Here is a 15,954-nt window from a genome sequence, read left to right as displayed (position 1 = left end):
TGGGTACCAAGCAAGAGCATTGAATTTAATATTCTCATGGTCAACAGCTCCAATCTACTGCAGGTTTGTTAAAGCTGGGGTGGAGGATTTGGGGAGAAAATGGCAGTTGGGATAGAGATTCGAATCCAAATACCTCAACCGCTCCACTTGTTCTCTTTGGTCCCTCCCCTATGGTCCCTCCCTGACACGCTCTACACCAACAAAGTCGGTGCCAAAGTGAATGGACAGTCCCAACAACAGCCAATAAGAACAGAGAATCGGAGCCTCACTCTGATTGGTCAAAGTGTAACAGCTCATGTTAACTTTGACCAATCAGAAATCATATACCCCAGCTTTAAAGAGGGATTTTGAGTCTTAAAAAATAATAAAAAAAAAAATTTGAATAATATTTTCAAAATAAGGCTTTTAAATCAAAGCTTAACACTTTTCTATTTTGTCAATATCAGTGAATATCTCCTCATGATCCACTACCTGTCATTGTTAATACACAGCCTAGACTCTGTAAACTGGTATGTAAACAAAGGGGGCCCACCATAGCTAGCAACATGCCCGTTTACAGAGCCTAGGGTGTGTGTTAAAAACTAGATTCTTCAGCGAGCACACAGTACAGACAGGTGGCGGATCATGAGGAGATATTCACTGTTTTTTGAGACAGACCTAAAAAATAAATTTGTTTATATTTTTATTATTTCCTATTTTTTTATTAAACTGTATACTGTGTATGTTCAATTATAAATCTGTGAAGCAATGTCTAGGAATCGCCTTTCTGTTTACAAAATGCTCCATACGAATAAATATAAAAGTGATTTTGACAACAAGCGTTCTCCAGAATCACTCAGTGCGGTTACATGGGACAACTAGATTGGATAAAGACATATACCGAACTAGACACTCGAACGGACCGTGTCACTTGTCTGAATGTACATACATGGCCTTTCAAATATTCGATAAATGGCCGGAGCATGAGTTCTATCCAGGTGTTCTTATCCGACTTCTCTTGTCCGTTATTGTGCCGATTTGTGTGTGAAGTAGATCGGATAAAGGTGTTTACATGCAGTTTAAAAGTCCTGTTGAAGTCTTATTCGTTTAGTTACCCGATTATGAGTCTGCATATAAACGCACTGACTGACTCCGCCTTCAAGTCAAAGCTAAAAACTTATATTCTTTTTTGTTTGATGTTTTTTTCTACATTTTCTAGTATTGTCTATGAGTCGCCTTTCTGTATGAACTGCTCCGTACTAATAAAGTTTTCTTGAATGCTTATTATTCCCTCTCCCAGATCAAAGGAGGGTCTGGTGGTGCGGTGTTGCCCCCGGGAACCCTGGCCCAGGTTCTGTCTGCGCTCCAGAACCAACAGAACCAACAGAACCAACAGAACCTCACGCAGACGCAGCTGCTCATCCCCATCAGCAGCATCCCAACGTATAACTCTACCATGGACAGCAACGTACTGCTAGTCAGCGCCTACAACAGGTGTGTGTGTGTGGAGGTGGGGGGGGGGGTGTGTGGGTGGAGGTGGGGGTGGGTGTGTGTGTGTGTGTGTGTGTGTGTGTGTGTGTGTGTGTGTTGTTGAGAATACTTAAAGGAATACTTCACCCATACGGAACCGGCATTCTATCATTATAAAATCACTATTATAATATAATGAATTAGGTTTTTCTTCCCTCAGTCTTCCCTTGGCCCAGCTGTCCTGTTAATCCTAACCCTACATTTTCCCATGTGTGATGTCACGCATGGTAAAATGTAGGGTTAGACAGTGAGACCATAAAACACTCTATCTGCCTTTTCTCAGGCTAGGATGAACCGATTTCTAAAATTGTTGCACATGTATACTACATAGGATCTCAGAGTTCAATACACCTTCATATTCCCACCGGAGAAGTAGGGCTTTAAACTCAAACCCCTCTGTCTCATCTCCCAGGTTCCCCTACCCTTCTGTCTCAGAGATCATGGGTCTTTCCTCTCAGACGAAGTTCAGTGAAGAGCAGATCAAAGTTTGGTTTTCAGCTCAGAGGCTCAAACATGGAGTCAGCTGGACGCCGGAGGAGGTGAGCGCTTCAACACAGACAGACAGACAGACAGACAGACACACAGACAGACAGACACACAGACAGACAGACAGACAGACACACAGACACACAGACAGACAGACAGACATACAGACAGACAGACAGACAGACAGACAGACAGACACAGAGGTAGGTGCTTCAACACAACATGACAACGTATAGGGGCCATGTTTTATTTTTATTTTAAGCCTACTGTTTCTCCGTCTTCATATCAGCCCACTACTATTTTAAAGGTGCTGTAAGCGGAATGGTTCTTTTAGCTAACTTCCTGTCAGTGACTGCAGTTAGCAGTCCCCTCGCTCGTCCCTACGTCACCACATTAATGCGCTGCGGTCTTCAAGCAGCGAGTTATCTAGCATCATCTCAGATAAGTAAAAGTGATAAAACATGATAAAAACCATCAAAACAGACATTGGGAAGGGTTTTTACCTGCTCCGCCATTGTAGGCGCATACACATTCACCCATCTGTCGCTCTGGCGTGCACCGGCAGTGAGACCATGAGTTAGACAAATGTCGGTTTGTAGCGTTCTCTCTTCTGATTGGTTATTAGTAGTGGGATGCCAGAAAAGTTTATTTGCCGATTACATGCAGAGCGAGTGACTGAGAGATTGGCTTTATGAAACGCGCACACTTTATAAGTGATCACTGTATGAATAAAGAGCGATTTAACACTTATATTAACATGAATAAACCGCTTACTTCACCTTTAACCTCATCCCAAGTTAAGATGAAATGAATGTTAGTAAACTTCCAGTGTTGGTTGTGTCTCTGTTTCAGGTTGAAGAAGCTCGAAGGAAGAAATTTAACGGCACGGTTCAGTCTGTGCCTCAAACCATCACCGTGATCCCCGCTAACATCGCAGCTGCAACCAACGGGTCAGCGAATATCTCCTCGCCCTCTACTCACCTGTCTGTTACCAGTGTTGGGAACGTTACTTTAAAAAAGTAATTAGTTATAGTTACTCACTACTTGTTCCAAAAAGTAACTGAGTTAGTAACTGAATTACTTTATAATAGATGTAACTAGTTACCAGGGAAAGTAACTATTTGCGTTAGCCTACTGTAAAAAAAAAAAAAAGTTGCTATAGCCTATGTCAACAAATTTGGATTTTTCTGGGCAGTTTTCACAAGTCAGTTGAAATGAGTAGAACAGACAGGTAGGCCTACTTGTAAGCTACATACCCTTCAATATGTATTGCACATCAACAGACAGCAAGAGGTTTATCCTGCACTTCAAGCATTTTGTTCTCAACAAAAGTAGTAGAGGAAACTGCTGAATGTACGGTGCTGATCTGCTATCACTGGATTCAATTCAGGGGTGTCGGCTAAAACACCACTTAAGGCCAAAAACGTCAGACTATGAAGCATGAGACGATGAGAGGAGGAGTAAGGATTTATCCGCTGTTTATTTCTTCTTTAACATGCACAGCAGCATACAGATCCCAGGAAAAGAACAATAGCAATATTCGGCTCGTGATGACAAGCTAAACAGCTGTTGCAACCGGCGAATCGCGGCCGTTTAATAACGTGCATAAATTATATTAGAGATCGGGAAACTCCATGCACTTACTCACAAGGGCTGGGCGATGCAAACAAACTCAGGGAGAGAGCACGTTTCAACCGTGGATTGATAGGTGGTTACTGCGGCAACGTGCACGCTCGCTCACACAACAGAGAGAGAAAGAAAAATAAACTTCACCAAACAGCGCTCCGGCTGACTGACGTGACGGCGCTAAATGACAGTTATGATGTCATCCACAACACAATTTAAAACACACCGGTCTCCTCACTAGCAGTTTGTGTAGTATGGAGCCAGGGGTGCGTTCGGATTACACAGTTTATTCAATCAATGTAACGCACCGCATTTAACGTTCAGTAACGATAACGGCGTTGTAACGGCGGAAAAAGTAATTAGTTAGATTACCCCGTTACTGAAAAAAGAACGGCGTTACCTAACGCCGTTCTTTTAAACGGCGTTATTCCCAACACTGTCTGTTACTGTCTGTTACTGTCTGTTTATACGCAGCCTGGGCTCTGTAAACTGGGCTCCCACGGTCATGCAATTCCTGGACATGTTATGAAATTTCCAAAACTGTTTCCCCAGGCCAGGAAATGGTTTAGAATTAACAACATTTTTCGAAACATAATTTTTTTTAAACACAATCCCAGAACATGTCCAAATGTTGTTCTAAATAGTTCCTTGAATTACTGTTGTTTAAACATCTTGTGCTGCTCAGCCTACAGTTATCAGTTTGCTGATCTGTAAGAAGTGTGTGTTTAACAATGTATGGCTTTCGAAAAGAGAAACATTTTACACGTGGCTCAAGTGACATACTTGAAAGGCATACGGTTAGGGAAAATGTAATTGAAAAGTTTTCAAAATTCATTGGTAAAAATGTGTAGGAGCCCCGTACTAACTGTCCGTACAGAGTGTTAATACACAGCCTAGGCTCTGTAAACTGAATTAACACCACATTTAATTTAACTTGAAGGTTTATTGTTCTTGACACTGAAACTCTAAATTGTTCTATATATAAGTAGACCCTTACTTTCAATTTATATGTGAAAACGAAACTTTTGAATCAACTTGAGATGAAAACAAAGTACCCACTACCTGTCACGTACGTGTTAATACTCAGCCTAGGCTCTGTAAACTGAATTAACACCATGCACATTTAATTTAATTTTTTATTATTTTTTTCAGGCTGCAGTCCATCTTCCAGACCTGTCAGATCGTGGGTCAGCCCGGCTTGGTGTTGGCTCAGTTGCCCGGTAACGGCATCAACAGCAACAGCAGCAACTTGCCCGTTGCCACGCCGATCACGTTGACGGTTGCCAACGTCCCGGGCAACGTCCCCGGCAACCAGCACAAAGCAACGGAACCCTCGACGGCCGAGTCGAAGACGGAGATGTCGGGAGCGGCCGGGTCAGACGCCACGGCAACGAAACCCAAGAAATCTAAAGAGCAGTTAGCCGAGCTGAAGGCCAGCTATGGGCGGAGACAGTTCGCTACAGAGGCTGAAATATCACGACTAATGCAGGTAGGACCGGGGAAAGTATGGTTTTATCTATAAGGTGAATTATTTATTTTATATATCTACATATATATAGACAGAGTTGAAATGGGGCAGAGAGGGGAGTGACATGCAGAGAACAACCGCGGTCTGGAATCAAACCCGGGTCTGCTGCTGGCCGATTTGTATTGTATTTATTATTATTATTATTATTATTATTATTATTATTATTATTATTATTATTATTATTATTATTATTATTATTATTATTATTATTATTATTATTATTATTATTATTATTATTGTTGTTGTTGTTTTTGTTTTTGTTTTTTTTATATGATTTTTTTTTACGGTATTTATTTTCTATTAAATCTCTTAGCCTTTTATGGGGTTTAGGGTTATTAATTATAAAGATAGCCGAGCTCAAGGCCAGTCATGGGAGGAGACAGTTTGCTACAGAGGCTGAAATATCACGATTAATGCAGGTAGGACCCGGGGAAAGTATGGTTTTATCTATAAGGTGAATAATTTTTTTAGATTAAATTTTTATTGTATTTTTTATTTTATTTTATTATTATTATTATTATTATTATTATTATTATTATTATTATTATTATTATTATTATTATTATTATTATTATTATTATTATTATTATTATTATTATTATTATTATTTTTTTTTTATGAAATCTCTTAGCCTTTTATGGGGGTTAGGGTTAATAGTTATAAAGAGCAGTTAGCCGAGCTGAAGGCCAGTTATGGGAGGAGACAGTTCGCTACAGAGGCTGGAATATCACGATTAACACACACCCTATCCGACGGGGGAAAGTTTGGTTTTTCTAACGAAGGGGAAATCTGACATAAAACACCTCCGTTCTCCCGTTTTCTTGTTTCTGTCATAGTCTTTTTTGGTCTGTTTTGGTTTTGTACCAATAAGCATTAGATTGTAGCCTGGAATCCAGACCTACCGCTGGCAAATGAAATTTCCTCCGTCTGTTGGTCTGGACACTCTCCATTGAAGCTCATTAAATATGTCATGAAATCCTGAGCTACCAATCAAATGGTTCTATCTGATATGGGCGGACCAGAGCCCTTTGTATGGTGCTCTGGGGCGGACGTAACCAGATGACGACAGTGCTGTGCATAATGCGCCGTCGAAGCCGTGATAGTAAACATCAAAGATGGCTGTGGACATTGTTTGAGTTTGAGACGGCTTTGGCCTCGACCCTTTACGATTTGGAAGACGGCACTCAAATCTTTCATTAGCAAGAAAGTTACTTAAAGCTGGGGTATGTGATTTCTGATTGGTCAAAGTTAACATGAGCTGTTACACTTTGACCAATCAGAGTGAGGCTCCGATTCTCTGTTCTTATTGGCTGTTGGGACTGTCCATTCACTTTGGCTCGACTTTGTTGGTGTAGAGCGTGTCAGGGAGGGACCATAGGGGAGGGACCAAAGAGAACAAGTGGAGCGGTTGAGGTATTTGGATTCAAATCTCTATCCCAACTGCCATTGTCTCCCCAAATCCTCCACCCCAGCTTTAAGACACCTTTAAGATAACAGAAGTCGGTAACATGTTTCCTGTCTAAGCGAGCGATAAAGAAATGGTTCAGAAAAAAAAATATATTATTTATTATTATTATTATTATTATTTCTTTTTATTTTTGTATTTTTGTATTTATATATATACAATATAGCCTATATATTTTTCTCATTTTTTTTTCTTGCGTGATGTCAGGTGACCAAACTGTCCAAGCAAGCAATAAAGAAATGGTTCTGAAAAAAATATATATTATTATTATTATTATTATTATTATTATTATTATTATTATTATTATTATTATTATTATTATTATTATTATTATTATTATTATTATTATTATTATTTTTTTTTTTTCTTTTTGTATTTATATTTTATATATATATAGCCTATATATTAATTTTATTTTTTATTATTATTTTTCTAATTTTTTTTTCTTGCGTGATATCAGGTGACCAAACTGTCCAAGCGAGCGATAAAGAAATGGTTCAGAAAAAAGAAAAATATTATTATTATTATTATTATTATTATTATTATTATTATTACTACTTTTTCTTTTTGTATGTTTTTTATTTAGTCATGTTGAGAAAGTATTCCTTTGTTTAGAGTAGAGAGTAGTAGAGTAGTAGTAGTTTGTGGACGTCTATCCATCAAAACTATGACGTAGGTCCTTAGCAACGGTCATTATACCCTTGACAGCGGTCTGTCTTGCTGGAAATAAGTTAACAGACCTGTAGAATGCCGTGATCTACATAGGATTCTCAAAGTGCCATGTAATAAATATATATAGCCTATATATTTATTTTATTTTTCATTATTATTTAAAAAAAAAAAATTCCTCCCGTGCTGTCAGGTGACCAAACTGTCTAAGCGAGCGATAAAGAAATGGTTCAGAAAAAAAAAAAATATTATTATTATTATTATTATTATTATTATTACTTTTTCTTTTTATATTGTATTGTATATAGCCTATATATATTTATTTTATTTTTTATTATTATTTTTCTAATTTTTTTCCCCCCATACTTCCAGGTGACCAAACTGTCCAAGCGAGCGATAAAGAAATGGTTCAGTGACACGCGCTACAACCAGCGGAACTCTAAGGATCACCATGGCGCCGGGTTGCTAGGCGAACTGTCTCCGGGCAACAGAGCGCCCACGCCCAACGCCGCCCGAGGGGAAAGCGCCGACGAAAACACACGGTGAGAAAATACTGTGTGTGTGTGTGTGTGTGTGTGTGTGTGTGTGTGTGTCTGTGTGTGTGTGTGTCTGTGTGTGTGTGTGTGTGTGTCTGTCTGTGTGTGTGTGTCTGTGTGTGTGTGTGTGTGTGTGTGTGTGTGTGTGTGTGTGTGTGTGTGTGTGTGTGTGTGTGTGTGTGTGTGTGTGTGTGTGTCTGTGTGTGTGTGTGTGTGTGTGTGTGTGTGTGTGTGTGTGTGTGTGTGTGTGTGTGTGTGTGTGTGTGTGTGTGTGTCTGTCTGTTTGTCTGTCTGTCTGTCTGTTAGTCTGTCTGTCTGTCTGTTAGTGTGTCTGTCTGTCTGTCTGTCTGTCTGTCTGTCTGTCTGTCTGTCTGTCTGTTAGTGTGTCTGTCTGTGTGTCTGTCTGTCTGTCTGTCTGTCTGTTAGTCTGTCTGTCTGTCTGTCTGTCTGTCTGTCTGTCTGTCTGTTAATCTGTCTGTGTGTCTGTCTGACTGTCTGTCTGTTAATCTGTCTGTGTGTCTGTCTGACTGTCTGTCTGTCTGTCTGTCTGTCTGCATGAAAATATTATTTGAAATTAAAAAGAATGATAAAATTAATTTATGAATGAAAAACAAATCCCCTAAATTCTAATTGTTTGATTAATTGATTAATTAATTGTTTTTATCCGCAGCCCGCCTAGCGACAGCCTGACGACCACCATCATCATCGATTCCAGTGACGACGCCAGCGACTCTTCTCCTAGCAACAACCAAAACAACAACAGCAACAACCTGTCTACTTCCCCTAGCAACAACCCAAACAATAACAACCTCTCCGGCTCGCCTAGCAACAACGCAAACAACCCACGGGTCAAATTCCGCCACGCTTTCCCCGACTTCACGCCGCAGAAATTCAAGGAGAAGACCCCGGAGCAGCTGCTGGTTTTAGAGGCGAGCTTCCAGGAATCGAACACGCCCGCGGACGAGGAGCTAAGCAGACTGAGGGCCGAGACCAAACTCACACGCAGGGAGGTGGACGCTTGGTTTACGGAGAGACGCAAGATGCCGGTGTTAACACAGGTAGAAAAAGGGGGGTTTTGGGCGGGCGGGGACAGTGTCGTAGAATTTATAAAGGCATCTTTATCAATGATTATATACCCACAGGTCTTTGATAGGAGTCAAGTCTTGATAATGGTTTGCAGCTCCGGAAAAAAATTAAGAGACCAGTCTGGATTTTTCTTAAATCTTCATTTCTACATTACTTAATGAAAATGCTCTAAAAATGACAATATTTTTATTGTCAATTTGGTAGAAATGTTGTCAGTAGTTTATATTATAAAATCAAAATGTTAATTCTACTCAAACTATCTATCTATCCATCTATCCATCTATCCATCTATCCATCTATCTATCTATCTATCCATCTATCCATCTATCCATCTATCCATCTATCCATCTATCCATCTATCTATCTATCCATCTATCCATCTATCCATCTATCCATCTATCCATCTATCCATCTATCCATCTAGGACGAGGACTGTGATGCAGACAGTAAGCGCCCCAGAGAAAGAAAAAAAAACAATTGACATTTAGACAGTGGTGAAGAATATTGGTATATATGTAAATTAACCAATATGAATCAAATATATTTTTTAATTGCCAGGACGAGGACAGTAGCGTTGCCCCGGACACTAAGCCCCCCCCGGCCCCAGAGGACCCCCCCTCCTCTGGGCGTAAGGTCATGAAGAAGACCCCCGAGCAGCTGCACATCCTCAAGAAAGCCTTCGTCCGGACGCAGTGGCCCACAGCCGAGGAGTACAGGTGAGACTCATATTTAGGGCCCGACCGATTTATAAATACAGAAAAAAAGTGGAGTGAGGTGTCATTATGCTTCCTTAAAGAGGTGACTTTTGAGTTGACTTTTGAATGAGTTTATTGAGTCTGAGATGCTGATGTTTGGAGGGAGGGAGTTCCAGAGGGTTGGGTGCAGTAAGATAAAATGCATAATGTCTGAATTTAGACATATTTGTTACACTTTTTTTTTTTTTGACAATGCGTATTGCAATAAAGAAAAAGTTCCTGTACATATGTTCAACAGTAAAAGGTATATATATATAATATATATTTAAGGGTTAAAAAAATATATTTTTTTCAATATATATTTTGGGGATTATTATTATTTTTTTAATCGGCCGATTTAATCGTAATCGTAATTTTTCTCTGAAAATAATCGGCATCGGCACTCCAAAATCAATATCGGTCGGGCCCTACTCATATTATTAGAATATCATGGAAAATGAATTGGAATTGAGGCAAGAATTCATTCAAAAAGGGGCCAAAACCAAGTACTGAGTACATATGGATGATTATACTTTATAGAGGGCCGACATTTCTGTATTTAAAATCCCTTCTTTATTGATTTTTATGTGATATTAAAATGTTCTGAGATTTTGAATGTGGGGTTTGCATAAGCTGTAAGCCATAATAAATACAAATATAACAAAATGAAGGGAGATATCTCACTTTGCATGTAATGAGTCTATATAATATATTAGTTTCACCTTTTTAAGTTGAATTACTGAAATAAATGAACTTTTGCACGATGTTCTAATGTTTGGCGTTTCCCCTGTCCAGCTGCATGGCCTCGGAGAGCGGCCTGCCCAGGACCTACATCGTCAACTGGTTTGGAGACACGCGCTACGCCTGTAAGAACAGCAACCTGAAGTGGTACTATCTCTACCAGAGCGGAAAGGTACGATACTTAGAGAGAGTGTGTGTGTGTGTGTGTGTGTGTGTGTGTGTGTGTGTGTGTGTGTGTGTGTGTGTGTGTGTGTGTGTGTGTGTGTGTGTGTGTGTGTGTGTGTGTGTGTGTGTGTTCATCTTAACAATAAACGGCACGAAAATCGAAATAATTCTGATAAAAAATTGTTACGCAATTTTGCAGATTACTTCTTTTCAAACGCTTCTAAAACAAATTCAATTGTTTTTGTTCTTTAACATTCTTGAATATCTCCTCATGATCCACTACCTGTCTGTGCTGTGTGAATATCTCCTCATGATCCACTACCTGTCTGTACTGTGTGTCTGTCTCCTCATGATCCACTACCTGTCTGTGCTGTGTGAATATCTCCTCATGATCCACTACCTGTCTGTACTGTGTGTCTGTCTCCTCGTGATCCGCTACCTGTCTGTGCTGAGTGTGCGCTAAATAAAAAAAAACAGTGTTAATACACAGCCTAGGCTCTGCGAACTGGAATGTAAACAAAGGGGGCCCCACCGTAGCTAGCAACATGCCCTAGATAGATAGATAGATAGATAGATAGATAGATAGATAGATAGATAGATAGATAGATAGATAGATAGATAGATAGATAGATAGATAGATAGATAGATAGATAGATAGATAGATAGATAGATAGATGTGTATCCTAAATATAACAATACGTAACCGCGGGAAACAACTCACCCGGCTTCACCTCACGTACAGCCATACAGACGCATTTCTGGCGCTCACACACACACACACACACACACACACACACACACACACACACACACACACACACACACACACACACACACACACACACACACACACACACAGACCCACACACATACAAACACACACACACATAGTACAGATGGTCTGGTAAAGGGATAGTGTATAAACGCTGTGTTGTGTCCCAGGTTGACGAGGCGTTGAACGGAGTGGCGAAGACTCAGAAGAAATCCCGTAAGAGATTCCGCGGTTGGTCCCGGAGGACGCGCCGACCGTATCCATGCAAACGCTCACCACAGGAGGGAGCCACACCCATCAAGGTCTGACATGACAGACAGACAGACAGGCAGGCAGGCAGACAGACAGGCAGGCAGACAGACAGACAGACAGACAGACAGACAGACAGACAGGCAGGCAGGCAGACAGACAGGCAGACAGACAGACAGACAGACAGACAGACAGATAGATAGATAGATAGATAGACAGACAGACAGACAGACAGACAGACAGACAGACAGACAGACAGACAGACACACACACAGACAGACAGACACAGACAGACACAGACACACACACAGACAGACAGACACAGGCAGACAGACAGACAGACAGACACATAGATAGATAGATAGATAGATAGATAGATAGATAGATAGATAGATAGATAGATAGATAGATAGATAGATAGATAGATAGATAGATAGATAGATAGATCGATACACAGACACATACATAGACACAGACAGACAGACATATAACTAGTTTATTTCATTTGTTTTCACGGGTCCTATTGTGTAGGTAAAGTCCGGCACATCTTTTCTGAAGGACTACTTTCTGAAACGCACAGACAGACAGACAGACAGACAGACAGACAGACACATAGAGAGACAGACAGACAGACAGACAGACAGACAGACAGACAGACAGACAACTTTAATGTTATTGTATTGTTCTATAGGTGAAGTCTGGCACATCGTTTCTGAGGGACTACTTTCTGAAACACGGCGCGCTGAGTGAGCGAGATCTGGACGACCTCGTCACCAAGTCGAGCATGAGCTACGAGCAGGTCCGCGATTGGTTCACTGACGTCTCAGAACGAACCAATCAGGGCAAAGAGCCGTTCAGCGACAGTGAAGGCAAGTACTGTCTTTTGTGTATTGATTTACGAAATAAAGGACTATTTTTATTTTTATTTATTTATTTTTAGATATTTTCTGGGCATTTTTATGCTTTATTGATAGTGTAGAGACAGAGTTGAAATGGGGCAGAGAGGGGAGTGACATGCAGAGAACGACCGCGGGCTGGAATCGAACCCCGGTCCGCTGCTGGCCGAGGCCCATGGGGGGGGGGGGGGAATGACGCCCTACCGACTGAGCTAAGGGCGCCTCCTAAAGGACAATTTTTTGGGGCAAGGAACTTCCTCGCTCCCCCTTAAAACGTTTTTTTTCTGTTCTGACGGATACAAGTTAATTTTTTTGTGGATAAAGAAATTAGTGCCATTTCATTTTTGTTTTATAAGTTTCTGTTTTTAAAATTAAGAAGAAAAAATATGAAGTGATTTTTTTTTTTTTAAGTTTTAATTTTCTTTTGTATTTTTTCAGCGACAGTGAAGGCGAGTTCATTTTTTTTTGGGCATTTTTATGCTTTATTGATAGTGTAGAGACAGAGTTGAAATGGGGCAGAGAGGGGAGTGACATGCAGAGGCCCATGGGGGGGGGGGGGGGGGGACGCCCTACCAACTGAGCTAAGGGCGCCCCCGGCAAGTTCATTTGATTTGATTGATTTATTTCAGACATATCAAATAAAAAAAATTAAACATTATAAAAAATACAAAACAAATTGAAAACACACACAAAGAAAAAATTATGATGATCAAATTATTTCGTCAAAATAAGAAGAAAATTACATATTAAATTGATATGCCTGAAAAGGAGGAGGAAGAAGTATAACACTTATTTATCCTACCCCCCTTTTTTATTATTATTCTAATGTTATAGGATTCATAGACCCACAATAACCAAAATGAGATACAGCAAGTAGAAATGATGTTACAGCCCTAATTATTATTTTTATTATAATGTTAGGAGGACAGGAGGACAGGAGAGAGAGATGGAGAGATGGAGGAGGGTAAAGAGAGGGAAGAGGACAGAATTTACGTCTGTCACTTAAAAAAAAGGGAAAAATCCACCTTAAAACTCTTCATGACTGCTTTATAAGTGTTATACAAAGAATGGTTGTTAAGTTAAAGGTTAAAGTTGCTACGAGGAACTTTTAAATATTTCTGAAACGGTCTAATTTTTTCCTCTGATGATCATAAATTACATGTAACAGCAAACGAGACCATCAGTGCTAAGAATGCTGTTTTTATATAGTTTTTCTTAATGCCTTTGTCATGGGGTATACGCTCCCCCAGGAACAACAGCTGGCGTAGTAAAAACACTAACGCTTTAAATATTTCTGAAACAGTCTCATTTTTCCTCTGATGATCATAAACGACATGTAACGGCAAACAAGTCGAATTGTGGGTCAAAAATCGTGAAAGTCCTAATTATTATTGTTATTTTTATTTAATTTTAATTTTAGGAGGCCAGGAGGAGGGAGAGAGTGATGGAGAGATGGAGGAAGAGGGGAAAGGAGAGATGGAAGAAGAAGAAGGGATGGAGGAGGAGGAGGAGGAGGAGGAAGGGAGTGATGATGACAATGAGGAAGTAGAAGACGAGGAAATGGACCAGGAAACGAGTCGGCAGGAAACTGAAGAAACCGGCCAATCAGAAGAGCCGATAGACGAACAGCTGACATGAGAAGACGGGTGAGTGAGTGGATTTAGTAAAAAAAATAAAAATAAAAATGGATAATGTTTTTTTATTAAAAGTGCGTTTTATAAACCGGATTTTTAATTTAAGTAATGAAGTGTAGAGTATCGACACCGTACCTGGAAAAACAGTAGAAGCATAACCAATGGAATATTGTAAAAAAAAAAAAAAACTTTTTGGATGACATTTTTTTATTAAAAGTGCGTTTTACTCAAATTAATGACTCTCTGGGGGCGCCTTTAGCTCAGTTGGTAAGGCGTCCCCCTCCCGGGCCGGGCCCAGCAGCAGACCCGGGTTCGATTCCAGCCCGCGGTCGTTCTCTGCATGTCACTCCCCTCTCTGCCCCATTTCACCTCTGTCTCTCTGCACTGTCAATAAAGCATAAAAATGCCAAAAAAAAAAAAAAAAAAAAAAAAAATTAATGACTCTCTCTCTCTCCCTCCCTCCCTCTGTGTGTCTCTCTCTCTCTCTCTCTCTCTCTCTCTCTCTCTCTCTCTCTCTCTCTTTCTCTCTCTCTCTCTCTCACAGCATTTTACATCCCGACCCAAAGATGGCGACAGGACGTTCAAACGCCTAAAAAGCTTTTGTTACCATGGACACAAACATGTTACCATGGACACAAACATGTTGCCATGGACACAAACATGTTGCCATGGACACAAACATTGGGTCACGTGACACAGCAGCCGAGAAATCCACTGTAGCAACGACGGATCTGAAGTCTGAACTCTGAGCGGTTTTGTGTTTTTCTGCTGACGAGCTGTTTGTTTGGACCAATAACGGCAACAGTAAGTTTCCTCAACTGATATCGCAAGGCTTTTATTTTGGTGACTACAGTACAACAGGGCTTTTAATTTTGCGCTTTTTAATTTTTTTTCGTCGCAATTTTTTCTTTTACGAAAGAACAGCAACGATTTCAAGGAAAACTTTGTATAAAGAAAGAAGAAAAGTAAGATTTTCAGCGGCATAATAAATCTCGCATGGATTTTCAAGATTTTTTTCAACATAAAGGACAATTATTATTTTTTCTTTTTTCTTTTTTTTTGGGGGGGGGGAGGGGTCAAGGAACTTCCTCGCTCCACATCTGAAAACATTTTGCTGTTCTGGCGGATACACGTGTTCTTTTTTTTTGTGAATAGAGAAATTAGTGCCATTTTTTGTTTATAAGTTTCTGTTTTTAAAATTAAGAAAATAAATAAAAATAATAAGCGTTGGAATTGGACTAAATTCTACGTTTTTTTTTTTTTTTTTTTAGTTTTAATCTTTTATTGTATTTTTATTTCAAAAGTCTGAACTGCATATGAAGACAATGGGGACTGACACCATTGATTATTATTATTATTATTATTATTATTATTATTATTATTATTATGCTTTTACGAGTTATTCTGAATACTGTGTTTATTTCAATGTTATTAGAAGGTGTTCTGGGGTCCATTCAGTTTCATTGACGTCAATTCACTTTTGGGAAATTCACATCGGTCACTTAACATAAAAGGAAAAATCCACCTTTCAAAAATCTGCATGACTGCTTTAGAAGTGTTATACAAAGAATGGTTGTTAAGTTAAAGGTGCTACGAGGAACTTTTTAATATTTCTGAAACAGTCTAATTTTTCCTCTGATGATCATGAATTACATGTAACAAGCAAACGAGACCATCGGTGCTAAAGAATGCTGTTTTTATATAGTTTTTCTTAATGCCTTTGTCATGGGGTATACGCTCACCCAGGAACAACAGCTGGCGTGGTAAAAACACTACCGCTTTTGTCCAAAGGGGGGAGCTAGAATTGTCATTGACACAATCTGAAAGTTCCTCGGAGCACCTAATTTATGATAAAAAA

At 39.7% G+C, this 15,954-nt stretch overlaps 1 protein-coding gene across 1 annotated transcript in view; it reads left to right on the top strand.

Annotated features, from left to right (window-relative positions):
• The window catches only part of LOC307264005 (zinc fingers and homeoboxes protein 1-like), a gene marked incomplete at its 3' end in the record, with an annotated part of 22,329 nt that extends 9,013 nt beyond the window's left edge, over window positions 1-13,316 (top strand). The window contains exons 6-16 of the mRNA XM_080045329.1: window positions 1,280-1,473; window positions 1,922-2,048; window positions 2,848-2,945; window positions 4,774-5,110; window positions 7,656-7,825; window positions 8,490-8,877; window positions 9,464-9,621; window positions 10,435-10,552; window positions 11,488-11,619; window positions 12,258-12,435; window positions 13,297-13,316. Of these exons, the coding sequence (XP_079901455.1) occupies window positions 1,280-1,473; window positions 1,922-2,048; window positions 2,848-2,945; window positions 4,774-5,110; window positions 7,656-7,825; window positions 8,490-8,877; window positions 9,464-9,621; window positions 10,435-10,552; window positions 11,488-11,619; window positions 12,258-12,435; window positions 13,297-13,316 (1,920 nt within the window). The remainder of the gene's footprint in view (window positions 1-1,279; window positions 1,474-1,921; window positions 2,049-2,847; window positions 2,946-4,773; window positions 5,111-7,655; window positions 7,826-8,489; window positions 8,878-9,463; window positions 9,622-10,434; window positions 10,553-11,487; window positions 11,620-12,257; window positions 12,436-13,296) is intronic.
• Between the last annotated feature and the right edge of the window lie 2,638 nt (window positions 13,317-15,954).

This window comes from Ammodytes marinus, assembly GCF_949987685.1.
Source record: "Ammodytes marinus genome assembly, chromosome: 17".
NCBI lineage: Eukaryota > Metazoa > Chordata > Actinopteri > Uranoscopiformes > Ammodytidae > Ammodytes > Ammodytes marinus.
The sequence above is the reverse complement of the archived record's forward strand: the minus strand, read 5'-3'. Positions and strand labels throughout refer to the sequence as shown.